General features: G+C 45.3%; 4 protein-coding genes across 4 annotated transcripts; 2 read left to right on the top strand and 2 right to left on the bottom strand.

Moving 5' to 3' along the window:
* The first annotated feature begins 447 nt into the window (after window positions 1-447).
* Window positions 448-3,340, top strand: armc7 (armadillo repeat containing 7). The gene is made up of 3 exons (XM_068582873.1): window positions 448-659; window positions 982-1,125; window positions 1,216-3,340. The coding sequence occupies exons 1-3, from the start codon at window positions 572-574 to the stop codon at window positions 1,560-1,562; spliced, it is 579 nt and encodes a 192-aa protein (XP_068438974.1). The 5' UTR covers window positions 448-571; the 3' UTR covers window positions 1,563-3,340.
* Window positions 2,607-18,866, bottom strand: acsf2 (acyl-CoA synthetase family member 2). The gene is made up of 17 exons (XM_068582842.1): window positions 18,778-18,866; window positions 18,561-18,713; window positions 16,620-16,815; window positions 15,134-15,262; window positions 14,903-14,956; window positions 14,687-14,805; window positions 13,783-13,945; window positions 13,319-13,414; window positions 12,571-12,722; window positions 12,019-12,110; window positions 11,807-11,883; window positions 5,443-5,550; window positions 5,225-5,376; window positions 4,501-4,642; window positions 3,946-4,056; window positions 3,780-3,848; window positions 2,607-3,277 (listed from the first exon to the last, which is right to left on the bottom strand). Exons 2-17 carry the CDS (start codon window positions 18,680-18,682, stop codon window positions 3,215-3,217), a joined length of 1,845 nt encoding a protein of 614 aa, XP_068438943.1. The 5' UTR covers window positions 18,683-18,713; window positions 18,778-18,866; the 3' UTR covers window positions 2,607-3,214.
* chad (chondroadherin) lies at window positions 6,539-11,631 on the top strand. The gene is made up of 4 exons (XM_068582868.1): window positions 6,539-7,686; window positions 9,784-9,947; window positions 10,036-10,193; window positions 10,703-11,631. Exons 1-3 carry the CDS (start codon window positions 6,907-6,909, stop codon window positions 10,175-10,177), a joined length of 1,086 nt encoding a protein of 361 aa, XP_068438969.1. The 5' UTR covers window positions 6,539-6,906; the 3' UTR covers window positions 10,178-10,193; window positions 10,703-11,631.
* A 2,502-nt stretch (window positions 18,867-21,368) lies between the features above and the next one.
* On the bottom strand, window positions 21,369-27,826 carry tap2t (transporter associated with antigen processing, subunit type t, teleost specific). Its single transcript, XM_068582841.1, has 12 exons — window positions 27,765-27,826; window positions 26,403-26,921; window positions 26,177-26,291; window positions 25,951-26,081; window positions 25,442-25,647; window positions 24,556-24,753; window positions 23,802-23,930; window positions 23,499-23,690; window positions 23,245-23,418; window positions 22,777-22,936; window positions 22,003-22,139; window positions 21,369-21,633 (listed from the first exon to the last, which is right to left on the bottom strand). Exons 2-12 carry the CDS (start codon window positions 26,893-26,895, stop codon window positions 21,436-21,438), a joined length of 2,133 nt encoding a protein of 710 aa, XP_068438942.1. The 5' UTR covers window positions 26,896-26,921; window positions 27,765-27,826; the 3' UTR covers window positions 21,369-21,435.
* Between the last annotated feature and the right edge of the window lie 12 nt (window positions 27,827-27,838).

Here is a 27,838-nt window from a genome sequence, read left to right as displayed (position 1 = left end):
TGAAGAAAGCAGTGGCGAGTCCGACGATCAGCGTCCCGAATAAAATGGGTTTCGTTCGACGCTTCACAGCCGACAGCTGGTGTTGCTTCATTACTGCTGAATATGATATATAAATACAAGCAGAACTATAACCTACATGTGTTTTTATCTGACCTCTGACGCGACCATTAGACAACTGCTGGTTACACGCCTCCTTGTTGTAGTGCTCTTACTCGCGTCACACAACTTCCGTTCCCCATTTATTTTAAAGAAACGGAAAATATCCCCTCGCAAAAAAATAATACACTTTCAGCCACTAACGAATACAATGTAATATGTTTTGTGAAGTGTCTTTAACAAGTTCAAGTGGATATTTTTAGTTTATTGTAAAAACGGTCAGGGTTAGGCGTAGGAACCTTAGGAAGGGAGGGGGCTGCTGTACGGACACATTCAACAGACGGACCAAAACAGGAAGTGGTGATAAATGACCCGTCTGCGTTTTTAATGTGTGTGTTTGAGCTGCTGTGAGTGTCCTGTAGCGGTCAGTGTGATCTGCTAGTGTTGGTTTTATTTAAAGGTAATTAAAGTAAAGATGTGGAGGAAAGGCTCGTCTGAAGGATCCGAGCGGCTCGAGTACCTCCAGACTCTGGTCACCGAGTTCCAGGACACGGACAGTGACGGTGGGTCCTCTTCACTTTTATGCGTTTTATGATTTAAAGGATTATATTAAATACGTCCTATGAGAACCACAAAGAGTATTAAAAACACAGAATGAGACTTTGCACCTGTGAAAACTGTTGTGGAGATTTGTCTTTAATGAACAAATAATACTTTTCTGCTACTTTATACTATACTAAATACTATCCTTTTTTTATTTAGATAATACACAATATGATTAATTTATAAGTTATGATATATGACTACGCAACAAAATATAAGTAACTGAAGTTCCAACTTGATCATTTGTAGTAATGTCTCAGTCCTGTTATTCCACATGTGCAGAGGCCAGGGAGCAGGTGCTGGCGAACCTCGCCAACTTCGCCTACGACCCGAAGAACATGGAGCACCTGAGGGAGCTGCAGGTGGCCGACCTCTTCCTGGACATGCTCACGGAGGAGAACGACAACTTTGTGGAGTTTGGGATGGGTGCGACTACGTTATTACCTCCCCGTTGTTTTCACGTGTCTTAACCTTTTTAAATACCCTCCCTTCTCTCGTGTGTGTGTGTGTGTTCAGGGGGGCTGTGTAACCTGAGCATGGACCCCGAATGCCGCCGCGTCATCCTGGAGAGCCGGGGGATCGACCTGGTGACAAATTGTCTGTCGAGCCGGCGGGAGGAGACCGTCCTGTCGGCCATCACCACGCTGATGAACCTCGCCGCGGCCTCGCCGCGCTCCCAGGTGGCCTCGCCGGCCGTGCTGCAGTGCATGCTGCGCTTCTCCCTCTCGCAGAGCGCCCGCCTGCGCGGCCTGGCCGCCGTGTTCCTGCAGGACTGCTGCACCGCCGAACAGCTGGCCCGAGCCGAGCGGCAGATGACGCAGGGACAGCAGACGGCGGTCGGGATCCCGCTGCCCGAGAACTAAGACGAGGAGGGGGGGTCAACTCATGAGAGCTTCAGGGAGGTCCAGCGCCGGTGATGGGGCTCCGGTCCAGTTGACCTTGAAGGAGATTGAGGTCAGGAGTCAAGTTCACAAAGCTGTGAGAACTATTTATTTTCTGGAGCTGTTTGACCCCCGAGGAACGAGACAAACTGTCGCCACAACGTTGGAAGTTGTAAGCCCTTTTTTTTAAAAATCTATCGTTTCAATGGGAGACTTCTCGTGTTGTACTCTCTCTGGCCACACGGGGGAGACACTTGCACGGTGAGAATCCATCCAGATGTTTTTGTGAGACATTAATAGTTTGCTAAAAGCACAAAAAAAACACATTTCTATTGAATTCTAAAGTGTTTAGAGAAGAGAAGTCGTTAAATCTCACATGTAAAACCAGGCTCACTGACTGTGGGATCAGTATCAGTCGCTCGTTATTATTAAATGTACATTCCTCTGGCTTCAGAGTGACTTCCTGTGAAGGAAATCGGATGCTGGAGCGCCTTCAAGCCCGACTGGTAAGGCGTTTGGCGCGCTCCGCCAGCACACCGTGAATCCAGACCCGAAAATATGTGAAACGAAGAAAAAGAGAGCGCAAAATAAACCCTGAGGTTCCTCCTGGAGAGCCAGGAGCGCCGTTTGTTTTCTCTCCGGAGCTATTTCTGGTCCTTCAGGTCTAGACAGACGGACGACATCCGATCCTGCGGCCTCGCCGTCATTTGGACGGCGCGCGGTCAAATTCTTCCCGCGCCGCTCGCCCTCTTCAAGCGCCGCAGAGTTCTGGTTTTCCAGAGAAACGAGCACCTGCCGCCGAGATCAAGAGGGCGAGACGCCCTCGTGGCTCCTGGGACGAGAGGAACGCCCACGTCTGCTTTTTATATGACGCGACGCCGAGGTCGAGTCAGAGACAGGATGAAGACGAGAGAGAGGAGAGCGCCACGCCGACCCGCCGCTGCTTCTATGCTCACTTTTCTGTTGTTGAACGTGAGGACGATGTTAAAGAGAAGTCTGCTGTTATTGTATGTTTCTTATGAACAAAACACACAAGAAACAGTTAAATATTCATGTTTTATACATTTTCTCATTTTACTGTCTCATGAGGATATTACATTTAAAAACAGGTCACATGTTTAGTTTGATTTTTTTTTACAAACTCCATAATTTCCTACTTTTTTTTAATATAAAAACTACAATTTTCTTGATGTAATACACAACTTTCCCATCATGGTTTTGGTACATGTAGTTTACCATAATGTGTAATGCGTTGCCGTGCGAGGGGCTGAGAGCTGAGCCACATACAAATACATCATTCAACCTGAAAACAAACAATTTCAGGTTAAAACATCGTTGCAGCTTTTCACAGAATCAACAAGTTCCGCTGATCTTCATAATCAATACAACGAACGGGTGAAAACCAAAACAAACGAAAAATGGAGTTATTGTTGGTTTTGGTCTCGTCTCGTTTTGAGTATACAGAGAAGAAGATATGTGGAGGTAAAGTCGTGTTCCTCATCTCGGCGTTACAGGATGAGCCTCGCCGGCGGCCATCTTTTCTCCTGCACGTGTGATCCTGCAGGTTCCGCCGGCCGGCTCCGTGTTCCCCGTCCTGCAGCGTTTGGGTTCTTGGTTCTGCAGCTGCAGGTTTGTCAGTTGTGGTTCCGCAGGCCGAGCTGCCGCTCCGCCTCCTCGGCCAGTTTGCCCTTCTGGATCTGAACGAGAGAGACGGATCAGAACCGAGAGGTTTCCACCAGCGCAACATGTTGAACGTCATCAAGAAGGATTTAAATATATATATATATATATATATATATATATATATATATATATATATATATATATATATATATATATATATATATATATAATTCTTATTTTCATTCAGTTTGTTGGACAAAAAACAAGTCATAATACAGTAAGTTTTAAAAAATACAAAAATGTCAAAAGAAAAAAAAGGCAATTAAAACTGTAGTCTCTGAAAATATCATAAAATAAAGTTAAGTATTAAGAAAAAATGTCATAACATATATATATTATATGACCAGTATATTACCGGTATATTACTGGTATATTACTGTATCACCAGTCTGGAGTCTGTTGACCTGAGCTATTGGCTCCTCCCCTTCTGTTCGGTAGGGGAGGAGCCATTATCCTATTGGCCCCTCCTTTAACAGAAGGGGCGGGGCCATGATGCTCCCAGTGCAGCAGCGTTACCTTGGCGGTGGCGGTCATCGGGTAGCTGGTCACGAACAGAACGTAGCGAGGAACCTTGAAGTGAGCGATCTGGGACGAGGAAGAGGAAGTAGAGAATAAACTCTGACTCTTCCTCATGTGTGAGTGTGTGTGTGTGTGTGTGTGTGTGTGTGTGTGTGTCTCTCACGTGTTCTTTGCAGAACGCTCTGATCTCCTCCGCGCTGCTCTGCTCTCCCTCCACCAGCTTGATGCAGGCGCAGAGCTCCTCCCCCAGACGGGCGTCCTGCAGCCCGACCACCTGACCAGAGAGTATTTATATCAAATGTAAAGAAAACCTAGATCATTTTTCATGTATGTCTTTATATATGAAAAATTATGTACTTTTTTTTAAATTTATTTTTTTACATTTTATACATATAAATATGTATATATTTTTATATATACATAAAAAATATTAAAAATATATATATAGTTTTTTTCATATATATATATATATATATATATATATATATATATATATATATATATATATATATAAAATAAATATTGAAAAAAAATTAAATGATATATATATATTTTTTAATACATGTACACACACATATATATATATATATATATATATATATATATATATATATATATATATATATATATATATATATATATTTAATTCTATATATATTTAATTCTAAAGAATATTGAAAAAAAATATATATGAAAAAATGGTAAATCAGCGGCTCGCCTGCGCCTCCTTGACTTTGGGGTGCGTGTGCAGGAACTGTTCGATCTCCGCTGGGTAAATGTTCTCGCCCCCTCTGATGATCAGGTCCTTGATCCGGCCCTCGATCCGGCAGTAGCTGAAGGCGTCCATCTTGGCGAGGTCGCTGCAGAGAGACACACAACGGATAGTTCAAGGTCACAAAACACACAACACGTGTGTAGTTCAAGGTCACAAAACACAACTTGTGTAGTTAAAGAAGTGTTTCTTGACCTTCTGCTCGTGAACCCCTGCGGTCATGTGCCGTTAGCTAAAGGATCTCCAGAACCACAACCTGGATTCACTTCATTTAAATTGCTGGAATACAGCAAAGCATTGTGGGAAGAGCAGTTAAGTTTATGCGATGACATAACCCCCGAGCCGTAATGTTTCACTCCGTTATTAAATACACTTTACAAAGTGGGATTGCCATAAAAGACGCTTCTCTTAAGAGGACCTGTACGCACAGTTGGTTACCCAGCATGCACCACACCGCCCACGTTTAGACAAAGAGGTGAGAACTTTTACATTCCTGAACCGAACGGCGCCGTGTTTCACCTGAAGCTCCTTCGTGACGCCCGGTGCTTTTGTGTTGTTGTGTTGTTGTGAGTTTTCTCAGATTCAGGTTCTTTCAGGTTCTTTCAGGTTCTTTCAGGTTCTTTCGGGTCTTTTTATCTCTACAAAGACGTTGAAATACTTCACGACTCACCCGGTTCTGTACCAGCCGCTCTCTCCGATGCTCTCTCTGGTCTTGGCCTCGTCGTTCCAGTAGCCGAGCATCACGCAGTAGCCGCGCACCATGACCTCGCCCGTCTCGCCGAGAGGAACCACCAGACCCGTGACCGGGTTCACGATCTTCGCCTGCGGAGCGACAATTATGAGTTCATTGTCTTGCATCATCATCATCATCATCGTCGTCGTCGGTACCTCCAGGTGATCCAGGATGAAGCCCACGGTCTCGTACTTCCTCTCCGGGTTGTCGGTGGGCGACTGGCAGAAGGTCACCGGGCTGTTCTCCGTGGTGCCGTACCCGATCTGTCAATCACACAAACAGGAAGTGGTTCTTTTTCAACGACAAACTGGAAGTTTTGTCTCGCCGAGCGGTCGAGTCGCACGTCACCTTCATGTCAGTCCAAGAAACTAAAAGCAAAGAATTATCAGACAAATTCTGTGAGTTTTGTGACATTTTGAGCATCAGATTTGTACAAAATATAAAAAATATTTAAAATAATAATAATAATAAATATCTTGACTTACGGCCGTGAACCCAAAAGCATTCAGTTCAGACATAAAAATCATAAAAGCGACCAAATATTTGTCATTATTGCTGCAACAAGACGTCGAGATATTTCTGTTTCGATGGAGTTTCTCTTGTCCTCCATCATCTCAGAGGGAAGTAAAGTGCTTTTCCACCTGGTTGCTCCCACAAACAAAAGATATATATATATATATATATATATATATATATATTTATGTATTTTGAGTGGAACAAAGTCCGATGGACCGGTGGACTTTTCAGAGGCGAGAACTTTACCTGAGAAATTATGGAAGAGAGACGACATTCCCGATTAAATGTTAGATGTGTTGAGTAAACTCTAGATTCCAGTGAACCTGTGTGTGTCTGTGTGGATGTGTGTGTGTGTCCATGTTAACATGTGTGTGTCTGTGTTAACGTGGGTGTGTCCATCCATCTTCTGCAAACTGACCCTCAGCTCTTTCTCATTGAAAGCAGGTGGAACGAACACCAACATCTTTGTTCTGGTTGTGGCGCGACTTCATTCTTGTGGCCACAAAAGCAGCGTTACACAACGCCGTTACACAACGCCTCATTTCCTTCCAAAAGAACGAACGCGGCGCAGGAATGTGAAGCGGCATCTGAACCTTTTCCCTTCTCTCTGCCTCTTTCCTTTCTTTCTTTCTTTTCTCTGCAATTGTGTCGACCTGACGCGGCGTCTCCGCCTCCATCTGGAGGCCGTTAGAGGTCGCGGGCTCCGCCGCCGCAGACTGAAAAACAATAGAGACGTCTGGGAATCGAACCCGAGTCCACCTGTAGAGTAAAACCAACAGGGCGGCACGTGTCTGTTCCGTGACGATCGCTCTGCACACGTGCACGCGACCGGGCCGGGTCCCCCCCCCCCCCCCCCCTCTAGTGGATGTTATAAATAGTGCCGTGTGTTCTGCAGAGCGGCCGTCCTCCTCCCACCTTCTGCTCCGTCCCTCACCTCCTCTCTCTCTCTCTCTCTCTCTCTCTCTCTCTCGACACACTTCAGTCTCAGTGTTTCCTCCTCACAGATCTCCTCCGCTTCCGTCTTGACGCTTGTTTTCTTGACAGGATTCTCTCTCACCTTCTTCTTCTTCTTCTTCTTAAAAAAAGAAGCGAGCGTTGTCAGCATGCGCTGCGCCAGCTGGCTGCCGCTCCTCCTGGTCCTCGGCCCGGCGGTGCGCGGCGCCGCCCCGGCTCAGTGCCCGGCGCTGTGCCACTGCCACGGCGACCTGCAGCACGTCATCTGCGACGGCGTCGGGCTGAAGAGGATCCCGCGGGTGTCCGAGGTCACCCGGCTGCTCAACCTGCAGAGGAACCAGCTGGGCGCCATCCCCACGGGCGCCTTCGGCGAGAGCAAGGGCCTGGTGTCGCTGCACATGCAGCACTGCCGGCTGCGGGAGGTCGGCTCGCAGGCCTTCAAGGGGCTGAAGAAGCTGGTGTACCTCTACCTGTCCCACAACGACATCGCCAGCATCAAGCCCGGCGCCTTCGAGGACCTGAGCGAGCTCACCTACCTCTACCTGGACGGCAACCAGATCGCCGAGCTGGCCAAGGGGCTCTTCGCCCCGATGGTCAACCTCTTCATCCTGCAGCTCAACGACAACAAGCTGCGCGAGCTGCGGCCGGGGACCTTCGCGGGCGCCAAGGACCTGCGCTGGCTGCACATGAGCGGCAACGAGCTGACGGCGCTGCAGCCGGGCTCGCTGGACGACGTGGAGAACCTCGCCATCCTCCACCTGGACGGCAACCGCTTGGCCGGCTACCCGGCGGCGGCCATGAGCAAGCTGCGCGTGGTGGAGGAGCTGGCGCTGGGGAGGAACCCCATGAGGAGCATCCCCGACGGAGCCTTCCAGAGCTTCGGCCGCTACATGGAGACGCTGCAGCTGGACCACATGGGGCTGGAGAAGGTCAGTGTCCGCTGGAGACAGACGCGTTTAAACTCCACCACTGAGACCGAGGGAAAATCAGCCAAAAGAAACAACTGAGATTCATTTCAACCTTCAGCGTCGGATGAAACGGTCTCAGTGTGTCGCTCTGAATGTTTCATCAGCTTGTTTGTGTCACAAAGCTTCACCGTCACGTTGTAACGTCACGTTTCAGAAAAACATCAAAAAAACAAATTAAATATGTATTTAAAAAAGCTTTCCACACAAAAGAACGGAGGTTTGGAGCTGAAACATTAACTTATTTAAATAATAATTTACAATTTTGATAACTTGAATAATTGTTTGATTTACTTTTCAAGCAGAAATGGCAAAAAAACTTTTTAAAATGTTGAATTGAGCTTGAAGAAGCTGAGATTATTTATTATATATATATATATAAATATATATATATATATATATTTATATATATATATATATTTATATGAAGGCAAATCTTTTATTTTTGTTTATTTTCTCAATTAATTTTCTGTTTTTGTCTAAAAAAGGTTTGAAAATTGTAAATATTTATCTATATATTTATATATAGATGTACGTAGACAGTCAGATAGATATTTAGATATATATTTACAATTTTCAAACCTTTTTTAGACAAAAACATATAGAAAATTAATTTAGAAAATAGACAAAAACAACAGATTTGCCTCCATGAAGTCGTCGCCTGCGCTCTCGTCTTCGTCTTCGTGGTCACATGATGTTCCGACATCATCACGGCGAGACAGATGTTTACACACATCAGTGAGACATCCGTCGGCTCTGCTGGAGCCACACACAGTACGCGCTCTGTGTCGCGCCACACACTCCTTCACACACACACACACACACACACACACACTCCTTCACACACACGTCTGCTTCGTCCTCGAGGTTAATCCAATATTTGAGTGTCGCTGCGGCCGTTTATCCCAGAGAGGGAAAACTGAGCCTCCTCCGGCTGAGCGCCGAGATGAGAGGAAACGTGTCCAGGCCAAAGAAAAAAAAGTATTTTTTAGGAGTGTTTTTGTTTGCTGGACGGCGGCCAAAAGCGTCTAATTATTACACAAAATGTTATTTACAGCACATTTAAAAAAGGTGCGTTTTCTCCTCCTGTAAACAAGGTCAGGAGGGCTGAGGACACGAGGACACTGAGGCCGCTGTTCCACCGCTGCAAGGAAGGATATATTTAGCCTGAATGGACAACTGGGCCCTTTGCAGCCTTTCTGGCGAAGAGACGACAGAGCGAGAGAGAGAGAGAGTGAGAGAGAAAGAGAGAGAGAAACACCTCGGCCGTGCTGGAAGTCATCCATCTTCCATTGCTTCTAAATACCAGAGCCCTCGGCGACTTGTCGCTCCGCGGTGGAAATTTCCGACCGGCCTCATCTCCTCCAGACTCGCATAAAACAAAAGCCCAAAGTCTCTCTCTCTCTCTCTCTCTCCTCCCCCCCTCTCCCTCTCTCTCTCGCCCGTCCTCCTGCAGGAGTCAGAACTCGACCCGGCGGTCCACCTCGCACCCCTCTGAAGCTTTTAGCGCCCTCGCGGATGCGTACGAAGTGGAAGACGGAGTAGAAAGTGTCGGGCCGGTGTTTGCATGAGAGGATGAGAGGATGAGAGGATGAGAGGAGGCCTTCATGCCGCAGACAGATTGTGTGTTTAAGTTAAGTTGTATGCTGTTGTTCCACTAAATGACTTGCACACACACACACACACACACACACACACACACACACACACTGGATGTGAAGGGCAGGCAGTGTTGCGTTGGCCCCTTTGGAAAAGAGCGCTGTCTCTTTAAGAGCGGAGCGGGGCTGCAGGCTGGGGACAAGACGTACGCTTGTTTTTAAACTGGGATTTGGTAAATAAATGTTGCTGGAGTGTTAGTGGACAGTTTGTTTCATAAACACACCGCCCAGAAACACCAAAAACAGGCAATAAAAAGTGTTTTAAAGAAAGTGAGCACGGCCACCCAAAAGGTGTCAAAGAGTCTGCTGCAGCGGCGAGAGAGACGAGCCGCGGACAGACCAGGGGATGCACGCTCACGCACTCACCCGAGCGCATGATCCTCCTCCTCTCGCCCCCCTCCAGCTCTCTGACGGCGCGTTCGCCGGCGTGACGGCGGTCAAGTCCCTGAACCTGGACAGCAACAGGCTGCGGTCTCTGCCCAGGAGCCTGGACTTCAGCTCCATCTCCAACCTCACGCTGTCCAACAACCCCTGGAGCTGCACCTGCCAGCTGGCGCCGCTGCGCAGGTAAGCCGCCCACCTGGGGACCATGGAGGCGAGCGGCGAGCGGCTCTTCCTGTAACCCCTCCCATTCCCCCCTCCCTCTCCTCTGCAGGTGGATGGACTCCAGCCGCATCCGTCCGGACGCGGTGTGCGCGTCTCCGCCGCCGCAGAAAGGGAAGCAGGTGCGGGACAGCGCCGCCTTCGGAGGCTGCAGACTGAAGCCCAAGAAAGCCAGGAAGGGGGCGCGGCACTGAGCACGAGGCCGAGCAGGTAGAGACCACGAGGCCGAGCGGGTAGAGACCACGAGGCCGAGCGGGTAGAGAACACGAGGCCGAGCGGGTAGAGAACACGAGGCCGAGCGGGTAGAGACCACAAAGCCGAGCGGGTAGAGACCACGAGGCCGAGCAGGTAGAGAACACGAGGCCGAGCAGGTAGAGACCACAAAGCCGAGCGGGTAGAGACCACGAGGCTGAGCGGGTAGAGACCACGAGGCCGAGCGGGTAGAGACCACGAGGCCGAGCGGGTAGAGACCACAAAGCCGAGCGGGTAGAGACCACGAGGCTGAGCGGGTAGAGACCACGAGGCTGAGCGGGTAGAGACGAGGCTGAGCGGGTAGAGACCACGAGGCTGAGCGGGTAGAGACCACAGGTGCACGAGGGATGAGATGTTCTGAGGATGGAACATGGAGACGGTTCTCCTCCTCGCTAGTGAGGAGAGGTTCTTCTCACTTTTAAGGAGATATTTGAGAGGATTATTTGACTCTGTGTCTCTTCCTGCAGGAGACGCCGAGGGGGAGGAGCCTGTCCAGGTGACCGGCTAACGCTAACTCATGCTACTTCGACGCCATTCATGTATTCTCCTGCCAGATGATGTCACCAGTTTAACACACATGCACACACACACACATACACACACACACACACACACACACACACACGTCTCCACGGAGCCGAGACGTCACTCTTCTTCTACAGACATTCAGGTAACCACCAAAGTACAGGATGCGTCTCCTCTCCGCGGTGCATTCAGGGTCTTTCGGGGTGAACCGTGAATACGAGCAGTCGGAGTGTTACGGTGATGATGTTCAATAAAGTTTCAATGCTTTGATTAGCACGAAGATAATAGTTTGAAAACCAGAAGAATTGAAAGAAAACGTTTCGACTCTCACCGTGTTACGGAGAGAGCAACGCCGGTTAGCTTAGCTTAGCACAATGACTGGAAACGGAGGGAAACGGCTAGCCTGGCTCTGTCCAACTGACCCCTGTCGGCACCTTAAGAGCTCACTCAGTAATATCTTTAATATGCTGGACATGAAGCCTCCTTTATTTTGGTGTTTACCTGTATGAACAATGAAAAATAATATAAAGAGAGATAAAGAGGCAGAGAAACGCTCCTTCCAAATTATGAGGATATATATTGTTTTGTTTTCTACTTCCTCCGCTGAAGAGGACCCGTTTCTCCGAGACGCATTCAAGACAATCAGACTTTGAAGATGCTTATTAGTAGCTGAATACTTCGTCTTTCGTTTAGCGCCATTTTCTCCGCAAAAAGTCAGAAGTTAATCCAACACTATTGATTTGTTGTGTTATTCCGTCACATCAGCTGGGAGAGTTTACTGTTATTCATATCTCTTGTATATTCATTATATTTACATTTCCTTGACTTTTGGAAGTGGTGGCTGGTGTTCACGTCCAATAAACCTTTTACAAAATAAAAGCCTCCTTTTTATCTCACATTTAAAACTTTCTGTACTTTCTTGTTTCTCCCCCCGGTGGTCGGAGGCGGAACTGCACTATTTTGGAAAACTGAAGTTCATTCATGATCCCAGCTGTTCCCACATAATCCATAACACTGATATTCTGCATGTCTGCTAATGGACTCACTATTATTCCCTTGATGTCCATCACAGTCGTGACCTTCTTGATGAGGTCTGGAGGACACGGGGAGCCAGCCATGATGCCTGCAGGGACACACACACAGAAGCTCCTGTAGCCTGACACACTTTAATACAAACTACAGACGTGAAGAAAAAAGGCTTTTTATCATTGAAATGGCTTCTTTTTTTGTTGCATCTATAAAAGCATCTTTTTCTCACCGGACTTGACTGAAGACAAGTCGTATTTATTGAGGTCGGGATGGTTGACCATGTCCACAAACATGGTGGGGGTGCCGTAGATGAAGGTGCACCTGTGAGCAGGACGGGACAACAAAACAACACAATGCAAAAATAAAACTACAAAACTTAGTCCAGAAGTTAAATAGTTTCAAAGCATTAAAAGTTTGACTGTAAAGAGTCTGTTTGTGGTGACGGGCCGCTCTGCTTCAAAGTTGGACATTCATGTTTTTTATTTGCAGAGAGTTAGATAAGAATAACAAATATTGACACATATGTTGACTAATTCGGGGACACTACAGCATGTTAGCTTAGAACAAACAGATCGACAAAAACTGACTCTAAACACACTGATGAGGTCGAGTTCATACCTTTCCTCTGTTTCTCACAGTCTCAACAGTAAAGACGAGGTCAATAAATGACCTTGTTCAAACCTCCTCACAGCTAAAGATTGACCTCGGACGTGATCCTTCGATGGACCGTGAGGCTCCAGCAGGAACGAGGATTCAAGTGGATAAGATATCAAAATGTTACCTCTCGCTCTCCATCGCCGCCAAGTTGGCCTTCCCGTCGTACCCGGCCGAGGGGAAGATGGCGGTGACGCCGTGCACGGCCATGCACAGGCCCCCGCCCACGGAGCCGAAGCAGTGGTACAGCGGCACGGGGACGCAGATGCGATGCTGAGGCTGTGGGACACAAACCAGGAGGCAGAAGAGACAACATATTGTTTATTATATTAACTTTGTTGACCTTTTTCTTTTCACCCCGAGACAATTTAATGTTGAAAATTGCAAATGGTGCGTTCAAGTGAATAACTCCTCAACCCCGATGTCTATTGGAATAATTAAAAAAGCTATAATGTACAGAAAACCCTCGTGAACATAGATAATAAATTAACATATGTGTTAGTGGTATATTAGTTTATGATAGTAGACAGAACAGTAAAAATATAAATATGTAAAAAAAAAAAAAATCTTATCGTAAAATTATTAATGATTTTTTTTTGCTGGACATAAACGGCAATGTTGTGCGTATCTTGGCGAATGTTGGTTTCCCAGCATTATGGGTGGATTCAGCAGGCTTTAAGGATTCCAAAACTGTATGGTAACCCCGTGTAGCTTCATGCAATTGATATGAAAAGTCATGTTTAAAAAAAATCTGGGCGCTCTCCCAAGTCACTCAAGAGTTGGGCTTGGGAGATCGATGAAGAGGTTCGACGAAGGGCTGAGCACAAACATAAACGTTTTTATGATCATGAAAGAGTTCGGGGTCCAAGACTCACGTTCCAGGTGTAGCCCAGTCGCTTCCCCACAAAGTAGGCATTGTTGACGATGTTGTGATGGGACAAGGTGGCACCCTTTGGCGCTCCAGTTGTTCCCTTGTGACACATAAAGACAGAAATAGGTCACAGCATCGACAAAGACGTGGATATGGATTTGTGCAGAGTCTAAAGGTGACTGATAAGCTTCTTTTATTAACACAATAAAGTTGGGTTGAGTTGAGTCCAATTCATTTGGAGAGCTGTAATACGGTGGTAGAATTTTGAGGTACTTGTATTTTACATGAGTATTTCCATTTCCTGCAACTTTAAACTTTTACTCCACCAAAATTGACAAAGACAAAAAATGGGAAACACTAAACTAAAGACGGGTTTGGTGCGTCTCTACATCTCACGCGCCCCCACATCCAGAAATTTCCAAACTATCCCTTTAAAAAAAAGGTCAGCGGGAATTCTGCAGCGATTACCGAAGTGAACTGGATGTTGATGGGGTCGTCAACGTTGAGCTTCTTCTGCAGGTCCTGAAGCTGCTGCGTGAAGCGGCTGCTCCCGGCCTGCATCACGTCCTCAAAGTGGAACATTCCCGGCTGTCGATCGTCCAAAAGGATCACAGAGCGGAGGTGAGGGAGCCTGAGGGCGGGAAGCCAAAACAAAGAAATGGATCAAGTTAAACATTTTCCAGTTACGGTCCAATATTCAGCGGCATGTTGTAACGCTTGTAGCGAGGCATTTGTAGCATTTGTAGCTAGGTGATTGTAATGTTTGTAGCGAGGCATTTGTAGCATTTGTAGCATTTGTAGCTAGGTGATTGTAACGTTTGTACCAAGGCATTTGTAGCATTTGTAGCATTTGTAGCATTTGTAGCTAGGTGATTGTAACGTTTGTACCAAGGCATTTGTAGCATTTGTAGCATTTGTAGCTAGGTGATTGTAGCGAGGCTTTGGTGACCTTTGTAACAAGGCGTTTGTAGCAATGCATTTTCAGCTAGGTGTATGTCGCAAGGCTACATGGGGTGACCAGGATGGGGTGATGTGTGTTGTTGCTTTCAAATTTGTCCTTGTCATCTGCTCCATTTTTGTTGTATTCATTATCCTCAGACTTTCCGTAAAATTGCCTGAAGAACACATTCTTTTGTTACTCACTGTCGGTTCGTGTGCTATCCAACACATGTTTAGCTAGGTGTTTGTAACGTCACTAAGTCGTTACTAAGTCCTTAGTAACTAACCACTAAACTAAACGAATGTGCATTTGTACTTCCCTGCTGGACATTCATCGTCCTACTCGTTCCTTCTTGCCAAAATAAATACTCAGAATCTTTAAGATTGTTTGTTGGATCTCATTATTTCAGAGACGAGCGTCAAGCAGCTGTACCTGGCACTTCTGATGTCCCCCGGGGTGGACGAGTCTATCTCCGGACATAGCTCTCTCAGCATGCCGCTGTAGTTCTGAGTCTTGAACTGCGCGGGGCACACGACGGCTTTACACCCGGACTGTGAAGAGAAGGTCAGAGGTCACACCTCAAGGGGGATGCAACGTTTCAGTGAGTCTAAAAAATAAAAAAAAGACAGGAAAGTAAAAGTCACCCACCATTCGCAAAGCAAACTCCACCTCCTGCACCTGGTACGCTGGGTTCACGGACACCTGTTGAGGGGTGAAAGCATAAACATCTGCTCATGATGGAAGAGACACTGAAAGTTGATCCCCTTTGGGACAAAGGGTGGAGAGTCCACATGAATGCCACTGCAGGGAAAAACAGGAGGTAGATGTTTTCAGACACTGGTCATGTAAAAGCTGTGAATGATTTGTGCTTCGGCTCACCAGTATGATACCAGCTCTGGCTGTGGCAAACTGGACCAGGATCCATTCATAAGTGTTGGGACCCCACATGCCGAGACGGTCTCCCGTCTGCAGCCCGAGGGCCAGAAGCCCTGCTGCAGCCCGATCCACCTACAGAAGCATTACACAAACCGGTTCAACATGTTTGTTGACAATTCACAGTGTTGTTCAAGCCAATAAACAAAGGAAAGGAACGGGCAGTGCTGGAAAGGAACAGGAGGTCCAGAGCCAGGACTCAGAGGCACAGACTGCAGTAAAATTAGGTTTTCCTGAGGGACTCAGGCGCTCAGAGACCATCTTAGTCCACACAGGGCGCCAGAATCAACACAAGAATAAAGTTACTCATAGTAGCTTTAATACCACGCTACTAGAAATAAATATTTAAACATATCTATATTTATAGATGGATGGATGTAATATATGTTGTCAGGTTTTGTCTCTCTTATCTGAAAAAACATCTTTGTCACCAGAAGCTGCTCATTAAGAACAAAGTCAACTCCACAGACTTGTGTCCTCACATAAAGTGTAAGGACACAAGTTGTAGTTTATGACATCGTATGCGACCGCTGATATCAGAACCTTGCTTTCTGGAACCCTCACAGGTTAACGACACCGATCTGTGACGTCGCTTTAACTCTGTGAACTACTTACTGGGTGAAAGTTTGCAGGTTGAACAAGACAGGTCATGCAGGCGACTCTCTGAGCAGACATAGCTCACTGCAGACACATTTACACCTGCTGCTATCCTCCTGACAGCTACAGTATCCCTTTATCATTAATTATATATTACATGTGTCATAACTACCACTTAATACAGTCAGCAATAAAATATATAATATGTCTAAGGACTAAATCTGTGCTTTTGTAAGTATTGAAATGTACATTGTTTTTTTCTTCTCTTTTGCACATTTCTGCTTTTTTTTAACCTTTTGTTCAATTACAAAACAAACAGCAGTAGAAGGAGAACATGTGCGTTGCTTGTGGGGTGTTTTTGGGACATGCTCTTTCTCCCACCACACTTTTACAATTGTGTCTGCTGAATGTCAACGTGCCAAAATCCAGCTCTTGTTCTTATAAAAAAAGATATACTCTTTTAGGGTGCTTTTAAATTATAACTACAGCAACGTATTATTTGGATTTGCATCCAAGGCTACATTAAATTTCATTATGCAACTCTTTATGTAGCTGAACTTATGAACTTAATGCGTTTGAGGTAAAAATCCTTTAATTGCATTGGACATTTATTATGACATTCTGCTAAAATGTAATGAAATCAAAGTAAAGATGTAAATAGAAGGTCTGGTTGACAGCTAGATGAATCTGTGTCATTGCTTTTGGCATGGAAAGGCTTGGCGTCAGACTGTCAGAAGGTCACACTGACACAATGTCGGACTGATATTCACCTGTCGGGGCTTTAGGAGGTTCACTGACTGGACACATACGGTGTACTTTGAAAAAAAAGACTCACATCCTGCTGAAGCTGTGCAAAGGTTTTGCGGACTCTGTCTTGTGAAAAGATCACGGCCTCTCGGTCCGGCCAGCGCTCTGCAGACTGCAGCAGGGAGTCTCCGACTGTAGTGTAGCGCAGAGGCGTGGTCGACGTGCCGTGGGCGTAGCTGGTCGTGAGAGTCGGTACGATGGGTGGAAAGTCCACATGAATGCCACTGCAGGGGGAATAAAAACAGGAGTTAAATGTTTTCAGACACTGGTCTTATAAAAGCTCTGAATGCGTGTGCAGAGGCAGGAGGTTGAGAAGACTGCAGTGTCCTGGAGCTGTGTGGAGTACCTCAGGGCTCTTACGTGGGTCCCCTTCAGTTTACTGTTTACAATACATGCTTCAACTTGGCAAATTCAAAAAAACACAATCGTGACATTTCTCTTCACCACTATGACGACATAACTTTATATATATCTGTCAAATCAAAAGTCCAAAATGGAAGTCAAGACCAGGCTGAAAAGCAGTGTTAAGCCACTCAGCAAAAACAAGATTTTCATGACGATTTAAATCCCCTTTTAAAGAACGTACTTACATTTGTGAATTGGAAAAAAAAGACATCTAAATATGTCACCTCAGACAATTCCCAATATTTTGTGACAGTTCATAGACTCAAGACTAATCTGATAATCAGACAATTGCAGTCAGCAGATTAATCAATAAATATAATAGTTAGTTGCAGCCCTTGTTGAATGTGTCATACCTTCCTCCAACTAAATGCGATAAGTCAAAGAATAGCAGGAAAGGCATGGGTTCAAACGAGTGGGACGTCATTCCACCCAGGGACAAGATATATGAATAGAAGGGCCACCTTTTGTATCTCTAAATAAATCATCCCGCTCATCCTTTTCTTTCACAGTACTGTCCCTGATCAACCTGTTCGGCAGCAGGATTTTACCCTCTCGTAAAACAACTTAATATTCCTGAGTAAAAGCCAGTTTGAAGCGCGAAAACCGGTTTTCTCGTTCAGTCTTGTGCCACCCGTGCCTGCATTCAGATATTTTGCTTAAGTAAAAGTACATCGCACTACAAGTTAAAAGGCCTAAAGTGAAACAATGCTCTGACATTTAAAACGCTCCATTAAATGCTCAGAATAATACATAATAAAATGTCAGCATTAGGAGGAGTTTTACCAAACTTTGTTCCACTTTATATGTCAAGGTAAATGCTAGAAACCAGACAGGATGAGACTTCCGGTTGATGGAGACGTTAAAAAAAAAGGTAAAAAAAGAGGCACGTGATGAAATACATTTTACACAATTACACAATATTACGGATTAAAGATGGAACATAAGAAACACATGAAATCAGAGGAATGCGAGCAGAAATTATATATATTTAATATTGATTTACAAACATTTAAGGTTGTGTACGTAAACATGATTATCGGAGTTGTTTTCTGAACCTTTTAGTGAACATTTGAATAAAAATTCACTCAAAATATTGATTACAAATTATTGTATAATGTTTGCAGTTGATTTAATAGTGTTCAACTACTACTACTACTACTACTACTACTACTACTACTACTACTACTACTACTACTACTACTACTGTTACCTGTTAAACAAACTGCATTGAGTCTTATTTATTTATTATTATCGTCTGCATGTTTTGACATTATCGTTATTTGATAACCCACACTATGATTATGGTTTCTCTTCTACACATACATGTTTTTTTAGGGCTTAATGTTTCAGGTTAAACTTAAATTAAACAACCGGAAGAGAAGTAGCAGATAATATTAAATACATAATGCAGAGTCGAGATTAGTTTTGAGGAAGAATAAAAAAATATATCTTTAAAACAGATGCAGTTACGTAATCATCACTTTACCGACCACCAGGACGTGCACTTTAACTTCCGAGTGAAAGTTAAAGTTCAGTTGCTCATATGTTTCACTATGTGCCTCACCGGCTCGCTGCAGACGGTCCCGTTTCCCGGCGGGTCGTCGGTCTCTGCAGAACCCTGCAGAACCCGGAGAAGCCGCTGCTGCTGCGCAGGGAGCGGCGGCACAGCGCCAGCTTGCTGATCATCGTGGATTTCCGCTGGAGCTCTCCAGCAAATCTGTGCACAAAAGCTTCAGATGAAACTCTGCAAGAACTCTGCAAGACAACACAAAATAACTCACATTGATCCCCGTTTTTATGGCAGCTCCTTGCTCGGACTTTGATCCGCCTCCGCCCTCCTCTGCAGAGTTTACTGGGGGTTTTGTTTTTTGTGCCTGCAGCCCGGCTGTGGGGCAAGGACCGCGTGTTTACACTAGACATTACGGTAAAGAGCGCGGCGACTTCAAAATAAGAGCACGTGACAGGCTCTTTATCACCGTCAGTCCCCGCCCCCTCTCATGTGCGACCCCGCCCCCTCCGTCCTCCTCCATCACCGTCTGCTCCGCTGCAGCCAGAGATCGACAGTATTTCTGTTACTTGTATTTAAAATACGTATTTCGGTTCTTTTGGGTATTTTGTTATTTGTATTTGATAGGGCCGATAAAAACCTGAATGTTATTTGTAACAAAATACTTTAGAGTGGAGTCGTTTTGTATTGAAAATACTCAATACTCAATACTTTCCCCACAAATAATAATAATAAAAAAAACGTATTGTCTGTCAAGGTAAATAGTATCTGAGTGTGACAGATGTAAACTAGCTTGATGTGTAATGTGTCTCTGGGTCTGGCTACAAAGCCTATTTTGTTATACACATGGTGATGGTTATATTGTCAAGCTAGCGACGATGCTAACATGCTAAGGACGCTAGCTTGCCGTCGAGGCTAATGCATAGCCAGTGTTTAGCAAGTTAGCTTACCACTGGAGTAGCTAGCTATAGGAAGCGTGAGATTGGGAGCTTGTATGGTCATGATAACTTATCAAAAGACGTCTGAACATCTAATCTTTATGCTGTATCTTCTCAATGTGAATGTCATAATGCCGTATCAATTACTGGCAGATAATATAGTTCAGTTAGCCAGGCTCTGTCAAATACAAATGACAAAATACTCACAGTAACTGAAATACGTATTTTGAACACAAGTAACAGAAACATTGCTCATCTCTGAATACTCCCAATGGTGAATATCCACGCTCCATCTTTATTTACACTGTTTCGTGTTCAGCATCAAATGTTTTGTTGAGTGTTTTTGCACCGCTCACCAGGACAAAGTCCTTGTATATGTAACCTTAGTTGGCAAAAAAGGATTCAGATTTTACAGCTGCAGTGCTTTGTGTCCTTAAAGCCCTCACCCTATCCCTTAATCCTGTTAATGTTTGCGTTGTGTTTAAAGGTTCTACATGGGGATTATATTACCGAAGCCTTGATTTATATGTTTAATCAATACCTAGCATGCTCTTTTGAGGATTTATACCATGTTTCTTTTCTTGATTTGTACCTTGTGACCTGATATAAAAAAGGCTGAACAGGTTTTAAACTAGTTTAATATAGTGGGCCTCTTTTAAATTGTCTTTTTAGTCAGTGTGCCATATTTACATTATGTTTAATGTGTTTCATTGAGGCAAACATATTCAGTACATATAGCAACATTAAAAAATGGCATAATTAGAAGCAAGAGCCTCTTATTTTATTGTGGTTATTGTCATAAATCATACAATTCAAATGCTGAAATAAAAAAAAGATTTTATTTAAATGCAGGTTACAAATGAACATTTTACTTATGTTAAAGTACAAAATACACATGTAAGCATCTAAATCCATGGTGGAATTTTTTTTTTAAATATTGGTGACAACATATTAATATATAAATATATATATATATATATATATATATATATATATATATATATATATATATATATTAGGGCTGGACAAACCTGAAAAAAATGAATCGCGATTAATCGCATGATTTTTCGGCGATTAATTGCGATTAATCGCATTATGCGCCAAATTCAACAATAAAGTAAAACAATAGTGTATTGCAGCTTTTATTTTAAAGTAATGTTACCAGAACAATATAACAGCACTCTGGAGCAACAACAAGTTAACATACATACATATACAGTTTATAAATATGTTTTCTTTTTTTTTGAACAGGTACTGTTCAGTAGTAAGGGTTCCTGTGAGGGACAAACCACTCCTTCTTTGGGCCATGTTCAGTCTGTTTCTTACCTTAAAGATGTTAAAGACCAGCAATTAATTCACTTTATACAGAAGCAGTAAGTGCTTTTCATGTTTTCAGTTCATTTTTTCTTCCTCAGTGAGAAAAGTCCAGTGTGTGTTGTCTTGAACAAGAGCACTGACGTCTGGTTGAAGAGGTGGAGATGTGAAGGACAGCTGACAGGTGTCAGCGGCGGCTTTGCGTGATTCATGTTTCAATCCGGGTCCGCTGAGCTCGCAGCGCGAGCTGCAGGTAGTCTGACCGCTTTGAGAGGCCACTCGCTCGCGCGCTGCTCGTTGAGGACAGAAACTACAGAACAATACGTGCTTTAACGTCGGGCTTAAGTCGGCAAATAGTCCGGTAATGCTACGGAAGTGCAAGGGTGGACCAAAATTATTCGCCTTCAAAGTAAAACCCCCGCCCAAATTTTATTATTATTATTTTTTAAATGCAGTTAACGCATGATCAAATAATTAACGCCGTTAATTGATTGAAAAGTTATTGCGATATTAACGCGTTAACTTGCCCAGCCCTGATATATATATATATATATATATATATATATATATATATATATATATATATATATATATATATATATATATATATATACGGTACATAATTCTATCTTTCTTCTCACGTAAAGCTTTATTCCTAACCAAAAGCAAGTGGTAGAAGTTCATTGACTGGGTTGAGAGAACAGCTCCTCCTTCAGGCGATGGTAGCGCCCCCTCTTGGCCATGAGTTCTCGGTGCGAGCCTTCCTCCACCACCCTTCCCTCCTCCAGGAAGACGATGTGATCCGCCTCCTCCACCGTCGCCAGCTGGTGAGTCACAACCAGGACGGTGCGGCCGCAAGCCAGAACCTCCCGCAGCACCTGAGGCCCGACAGAGGGGAAGAAGAAGAAGAAGTCTTTAGACTTCATAAAGCAACCAGAACAATCACTTCGTAGCCTTGCAGCTTTAACACATGAAGCATAGACTTCTATACAACCAGAGGAGTCGCCCCCTGGTGGTCAGGAGAGAGAATGCAGCTTTAACACACGAAGCATAGACTTCTATACAACCAGAGGAGTCGCCCCCTGGTGGTCAGGAGAGAGAATGCAGCTTTAACACACGAAGCATAGACTTCTATACAACCAGAGGAGTCGCCCCCTGGTGGTCAGGAGAGAGAATGCAGCTTTAACACATGAAGCATAGACTTCTATACAACCAGAGGAGTCGCCCCCTGGTGGTACAGTACTCACGGCGTGCTGCGAGTCCACGTCCAGTTTGCTGGTGGCCTCGTCCAGCAGGATGACCTGCGGCTCTCGGACCAGCGCTCTGATGACGGCGACGCTCTGCTTCTGTCCTTCCGACAGCGCGCCGCCGCTTTCCCCGACGTCTGACAAGGAAAAAACGATTAATCGGATGATTAAAAAAACAAATCTCAGTCAGAATTTCTCGGTCAATCATTTCGGAGATACCACCCGCTACACCTGTGTTCCCAAAACTGTTTTCCTCTCATTCTTTTAATTTCCTCTCATCATAAAAAAGAACAGAATGAACGTCAGCGTTTCATATTAAATAAAATGTTAAGATAAGATAAGATATATCTTTATTATGTGAAATATATAAGACTAGTTTCTGTTGTACATTTACAGACTCGTGTGTATCTTTGGTGTCATTAAAGCAGCTGTTCTGGTTTGAGTTTAACCTACAAGTTTGACGTGAGATTAGCTTGATTATTTACTTCAGTAAAAATCCCGTTCCCCACGTCTCTGCCCTACAAACACACACACGAGAAGAGCACTACGACAACACTAGAACAACACAAAAGCACCTCAGTGGCATTAAATGGACAATAACAACATCAACAAAACGTCATTAGACAGTTAACTTCACCCTAAATAGACAAAACAACAGGAACCAGTAACTGTAGCATGAACAGTGTTAATTATTAAATGTCATAATCTGTATATCCATCCATAATCTGTATATCCATCCATAATCTGTATATCCATCCCTCCCCTCATCCGTACCCGTGTCGTATCCGTTCTCCATTTCAGAGATGAAGTCGTCTGCGTTGGTTTTCTTCGCGGCTTCCTCCACTTTCTCGGCGCTGCAGCCCTGCAGGCCGTACGCCAGGTTGTACCTCAGCGAACCAGAAAACAGCTCGGGATTCTGGGACACCAGCGCCATCTAGACACACGAGAGGAAACACACAATGGTGTTGCTGTTTTGGAATTTAAGGAGGTGCAAATAAATTATTTCTCCAACCAGCTTCTCCAACTTTTAGCTTCTCCAACTTCTAGCTTCTTCAACTTCTAGCTTCTTCAACTTCTAGCTTCTTCAACTTCTAGCTTCTTCAACTTCTAGCTTCTCCAACTTCTAGCTTCTCCAACTTCTAGCTTCTCCAACTTCTAGCTTCTCCAACTTTTAGCTTCTTCAACTTCTAGCTTCTTCAACTTCTAGCTTCTACAACTTCTAGCTTCTCCAACTTAGCTCACCTGTTGCTGGAGGTATTTGTGTTGGTATCGGTGCAGCGGTTCCCCGTCCAGCAGGATCTGCCCCCCCTGAGGCTCGTACAGACGCTTCAGGAGGCTGACACAGGAACTCTTCCCGCTGCCGGAGGGCCCCACCAGCGCCGTCATCTTCCCCGGCCGGAGCTCCATGGAGACGGACTGCGGAGAACCAGGAATCAGATTAAAGCTGGAGCCGCTCCAGACACAAAGTAGGACCCCTCGGTGCGCGAGTCCGTTACCTTCAGAGCCGGTTTGCCCTCGGTGGCGGAGGGATACGTGAAGGTGACGTCCCGGAAAACAATTCTTCCCTCCAGCTTCTCGGGGGCCAGCCGGCCGTCCTGCTGGCGCTTCGGCTCTCTGTCCAGATAACTGAAGACTTTGGAGATGACGCCCACCGTGGACAGCGTCTCTCCGTAGCAATACAGGATCTCCTGCGACGACGACAGGTAAGTCCTCGTCAACAGTGGGCGGAGCTAACTTAACTCTGTGTGTGTGTGTGTGTGTGTGTGTGTGTGTGTGTGTGTGTGTGTGGCGCCGCTCACCTTCAGGTTGTTGGTCATCGGCTTCTGGTACAAGAAGAAGGAGACGAGACTCCCAATGCTGAGGCGGCCCGAGGAGATGAGGGCGCGGGCCTGAACCAGCATGAGGACCTTCAGGCCCAGACTCACCAGCTGCAGGGGGGTCACCCACATCCAGGTTAACTCAACAACAACAACAACAACAACAACAGAAACTTTTTTTTTACATTATTGGAGCAGCAGGTCTGAGGACCGGTCCCACCAGGAAAAAAAGAAAATTGATGAAATGTTTGAAAAGACGATGAAAAATGTGCAAAATCATAAAAATATGCAAAAAATTTTAAAAAATGCAAGAAATATAAAAATAAGAAAATATACAAATTTAACTTTCTCAGTCACAATTACTGGATAAAAAAATCAACATTTTAACAGAGTATCTCATAATTTGTACTAATTAAGTTAAAGCCTAACACTACTACATTTGTGATCTTATAGTTTTAAATTATTTACTCGTAATTTTGACTTAATGAGTTGGACTAATTTTTTATATGGAACATCACAATTCTGACTTGACCAGACTGAAATTAGGACTTAATATTTTATAATTATGACTACATCATAAACCTTGTAAATAAGAAATTTGACCAAAACAGTGGAAGTTATTGCCTGTTTTTACTGACTGTGCTTATTTTTCTTAGATTTCTATCGTCCCTAATTTGCTTTCCACACATTTTTCATATTCTTTTCCAGGTGGCGATGAGCTCCTCTGTCGTCTTACCCTCCGTATCAAGAGGAAGACGGCGCTGTAGATTCCCGTTCGCGTCTTCACGGCGCACATGTGCTCCACAGCCGCGCTGTACCTCCTCAGCTCTTCTTTCTCCGCGTTGAAGCTGCGCACCGTGCGGATCCCGCTGAAGGTCTGCAGAGCCAGCTCTTTGTTCTGCGCGTGGCAGTCCTGGATCTGCTCTTTCAGGTCCTGGTCGCCAAAGACGGGAGACAGGAGTCCTGTGAGTTTCCATTGAAGGGAACAAAACCCTTCGACTACCGAGGTCTCGATGCCGCTCTAAAGCAAACCTTCCTGAACCCGCTGTGAGTTTCATTGTGTCGACAAAGTAAAAACCAAAAGCAGGAGTGTAGAAGATGTTCTGGACGAGGATGAGAACATCCTTTTTGGGGCAACATTTTCAGCTGAAAGCAATGCATGTTGGGGCGACTGCAAGGGTGGAAGCAACAGATAAGAGCTTTGATTTTTGGATTTCGCAGCATTAAATTTCACCCTGAAGACGTGTGTGCGTTATTTTTCTCTTGCATCGGCCGCTGTCGCTCCCTGATGCGCCCTTAAAAGGAGACAGACGGTCAGAGTGCACGTGCACAAGCATCACGTCTGTGTTTTAGTGATGCATTGGAGCTCCACCTAGTGGTGACGTAGAGCAGCACATTCAGCCGTCTTTATGAACCTGTGATAACAGTGATGAACAGTATGAAACTGTCTTATTGGAGGCTGAAAGCCAGAGAAGCCAAGAGCAGAATGCTCTGAACACTGACGTCATCCTGAACACTGACGCGCAGACGAACCGACACTTTAAAATGACTAAAAATGTCGCGACTAAAACAAACAAAACACCAGTAAAGCCACCGTCTGCAGTCGGTCCCGTCACACCTACCTTAGACAAGGAGATGTATTTATTCTGCAAGACGGCCGAGAGCGGCATCTCCAGGCAGGTGAGCAGCGTGAGCTCCCAGGACAGGCTGGACATCACCGTGAGCATGAGGCCGCTCTTGAACGTGCTGCGAACCACCGCGTTGGCGTTCAGCGCCACCGTGCGACCCATCCGGTCCACGTCCGAGTGGAGGCGGGACGAGAGGCCTCCTGGAAGAGGAGGGAGGCCACGTTGAAGAGCATTCTGGGTAGAGGTCACAAGGTTGTGCAACGAAATAGGTAGGTAGGAAGGAAGGAAGGTCTAGGTAGGTAAGTAGGTAAGTAAGTAGGTAGGTAGGTAGGTAGGTCGGTAGGTAAGTAGGTAGGTAGGAAGGAAGGTGTAGGTAAGTAAGTATGAAGGTAGGTAAGTCGGTAAGTAATTAGGTAGGTAAGTAGGTATAGGTAGGGGAAATTTGTTTGTCACGGATCAATGAATGATCTTTGAGTCCTTGACTCCTCGCATGTTGCTCTCACCCGGGTTGTTCTCCTCAAAGAAGTGCACTTCCTGCTGCAGGAGCGTGTGAAACAGCAGCCGCTTCAGCCTCTTGTTCAGTCGGGCCAGCGTGCACATGAATATGCCTCCTCTTATGCCAGAGAACAGAGAGCTGTGAAGAAAGAGACGTACAAATTTAAAAAAGACAGGCGATTAGTAAATTGTTTCGGTGTTCGTCGTAAAACACAAACAGTTTCACTTCATTACCTTCCAAGAGAGACAAGCGCCAGCTGTCCAATTGCATAACAGAAGCCGGTTTGAAGCACTTGACCTCCGAGCATATCGATGACCTTCCCCTGGTACCAAGGGATGAACGTGTCGCCTGTCAGGAGAGATGGATGAATCACGTGAGGAGTACAGGAAATAATTAACATGCATTTGTGTGACATCAGTGATTCATATAAGATATGATGCATGTTCATCTTTCACTTACAGACGACCCCTAAGAGGAGGAAACTGAAAGCTGCGATCAGGTAAAAAGTGTCCGGTTTAAAGTATTTCAGCATCCTCACGAGCAGCCGCCCAGCGTCCAGTTTGGCGACCGGTGATCCGCCACAGAGGAACTTCTCCCAGACCACGCAGGCCAGTGCGGCAGCCGCGGGGCCCTCGAGCAGCGCACGGAGGTCGGGGGGCGGTCCGGCGTGCGGCCCCGGGGTCACCAGGACGCGCCCGCTTTCCAGCGCGGGCGACAGGAGGCAGAGGAGCGCCGCCAGCCTGCGGAGCGCGGCCTGCGGCGGCTCTCCTCCGCCCGTCAGCGCGGAGGTGAAAAGGTGGAGCGCGGCCCACTTCGCGGCCGCGAAGGCCCACGCGCCCGCCAGCCCGCCGCCGCCGGACCACTGCAGCTGCACCAGCCCGGCCCAGAGACCCAAACGCAGCGCCGCGTCGAAGAGGAGGATGAAGAGGCCACGCGCGGCCACGCCCACCATTGTTACGAGACTGCAGGAGGTCGAATCTGACAAAGGAACCAACCTCTCTGTTAGTTTAGTGAAGGAGGGACATGGAGTACAGCTTATCAATGGATTTAGGTTCAGTTTTGATGTTTTGTTGTACTAACTAGCACTACATTAATATTATATATCATATCTATTTATGTGAGAAGTGATGTTCATACATGTTTCACGACTGCAGTGGTATTTTTGGTGTGTTATATTGTGGGCTTCTGATGATACAATAAATAACATTAATACAAACATTTACTAAACAATACAAGTAAAAGTATGATTATAGTTCTGCAATCATAGTACTTGGGGTGAACATGTACTTCGGTAGAATATGTACCAAGTACTGTGTTTAGCAGGTACATGTACTCAAGTACTGTATTCAGGGAGTACATGTACTCAAGTACTGTATTTCGGAAGTACATGTACCAATTACTGTGTTTAGGGAGTACATGTAGTCAAATACTGTACTTGGGGAATATATGTACTCAAGTACTGTATTTAGGAAGTACATGTACTTAAATACTGTACTGAAGTAGAAGTATAAAGTGCCGTTAGCATAAAACATACAAGTACTTCACAGTTGCACTTCAAACACAGCGCCAGAGTAAAAACAGCAACAGGTGACGCAACGCGCAGATTAAATCTCGTCTTTTCTGTTAGTAGTCTGGTGTGGAAATGTGCGTTTTGATACGTGACGTAACTGTAGCTAGCTATAGGGTCTTTTACTTTTACAGCACTTGTTAATAACTTCGTTTCGGTCGCTTCCGTCCCGCGTTGCTTCGTAGGCTTTAAACTAAACACCTCGCATGATAATACGGCCATGTAGTTGAGGCTATAAACAGTAATTTCAGGACCTTACGGTGCGTTTTTCCTCCTCCGATCCGTCCACGGTTAGCAAGCTGACTTTTACTTTCACTTTCAGACGGCA

The sequence above is a fragment of the Clinocottus analis genome, unplaced genomic scaffold, assembly GCF_023055335.1.
Source record: "Clinocottus analis isolate CAN_PGR_092001 unplaced genomic scaffold, fCliAna1.0.p SCAF_19, whole genome shotgun sequence".
Lineage (NCBI taxonomy): Eukaryota > Metazoa > Chordata > Actinopteri > Perciformes > Cottidae > Clinocottus > Clinocottus analis.
This window is presented reverse-complemented; position numbering and strand designations above follow the sequence as displayed.

What these genes read in the sequence shown, in the direction of transcription:
- armc7 (XM_068582873.1), top strand. Translation starts at nt 572, where the DNA reads ATGTGGAGGAAAGGCTCGTCTGAAGGATCCGAGCGGCTCGAGTACCTC. An exon ending in CCAGGACACGGACAGTGACG is followed by an intron (nt 660 to 981) that starts GTGGGTCCTCTT and finishes CCACATGTGCAG; the next exon opens with AGGCCAGGGAGCAGGTGCTG. An exon ending in CTTTGTGGAGTTTGGGATGG is followed by an intron (nt 1,126 to 1,215) that starts GTGCGACTACGT and finishes GTGTGTGTTCAG; the next exon opens with GGGGGCTGTGTAACCTGAGC.
- chad (XM_068582868.1), top strand. Translation starts at nt 6,907, where the DNA reads ATGCGCTGCGCCAGCTGGCTGCCGCTCCTCCTGGTCCTCGGCCCGGCG. An exon ending in ACCACATGGGGCTGGAGAAG is followed by an intron (nt 7,687 to 9,783) that starts GTCAGTGTCCGC and finishes GCCCCCCTCCAG; the next exon opens with CTCTCTGACGGCGCGTTCGC. An exon ending in CAGCTGGCGCCGCTGCGCAG is followed by an intron (nt 9,948 to 10,035) that starts GTAAGCCGCCCA and finishes TCTCCTCTGCAG; the next exon opens with GTGGATGGACTCCAGCCGCA.
- acsf2 (XM_068582842.1), bottom strand. Translation starts at nt 18,682, where the DNA reads ATGATCAGCAAGCTGGCGCTGTGCCGCCGCTCCCTGCGCAGCAGCAGC. An exon ending in GGACCGTCTGCAGCGAGCCG is followed by an intron (nt 16,816 to 18,560) that starts GTGAGGCACATA and finishes TTCCCCCTGCAG; the next exon opens with TGGCATTCATGTGGACTTTC. An exon ending in TCAACATCCAGTTCACTTCG is followed by an intron (nt 13,415 to 13,782) that starts GTAATCGCTGCA and finishes ATGTGTCACAAG; the next exon opens with GGAACAACTGGAGCGCCAAA.
- tap2t (XM_068582841.1), bottom strand. Translation starts at nt 26,895, where the DNA reads ATGGTGGGCGTGGCCGCGCGTGGCCTCTTCATCCTCCTCTTCGACGCG. An exon ending in CCTCCTCTTAGGGGTCGTCT is followed by an intron (nt 26,292 to 26,402) that starts GTAAGTGAAAGA and finishes CTCTCCTGACAG; the next exon opens with GCGACACGTTCATCCCTTGG. An exon ending in CGATGACCAACAACCTGAAG is followed by an intron (nt 23,691 to 23,801) that starts GTGAGCGGCGCC and finishes TCGTCGTCGCAG; the next exon opens with GAGATCCTGTATTGCTACGG.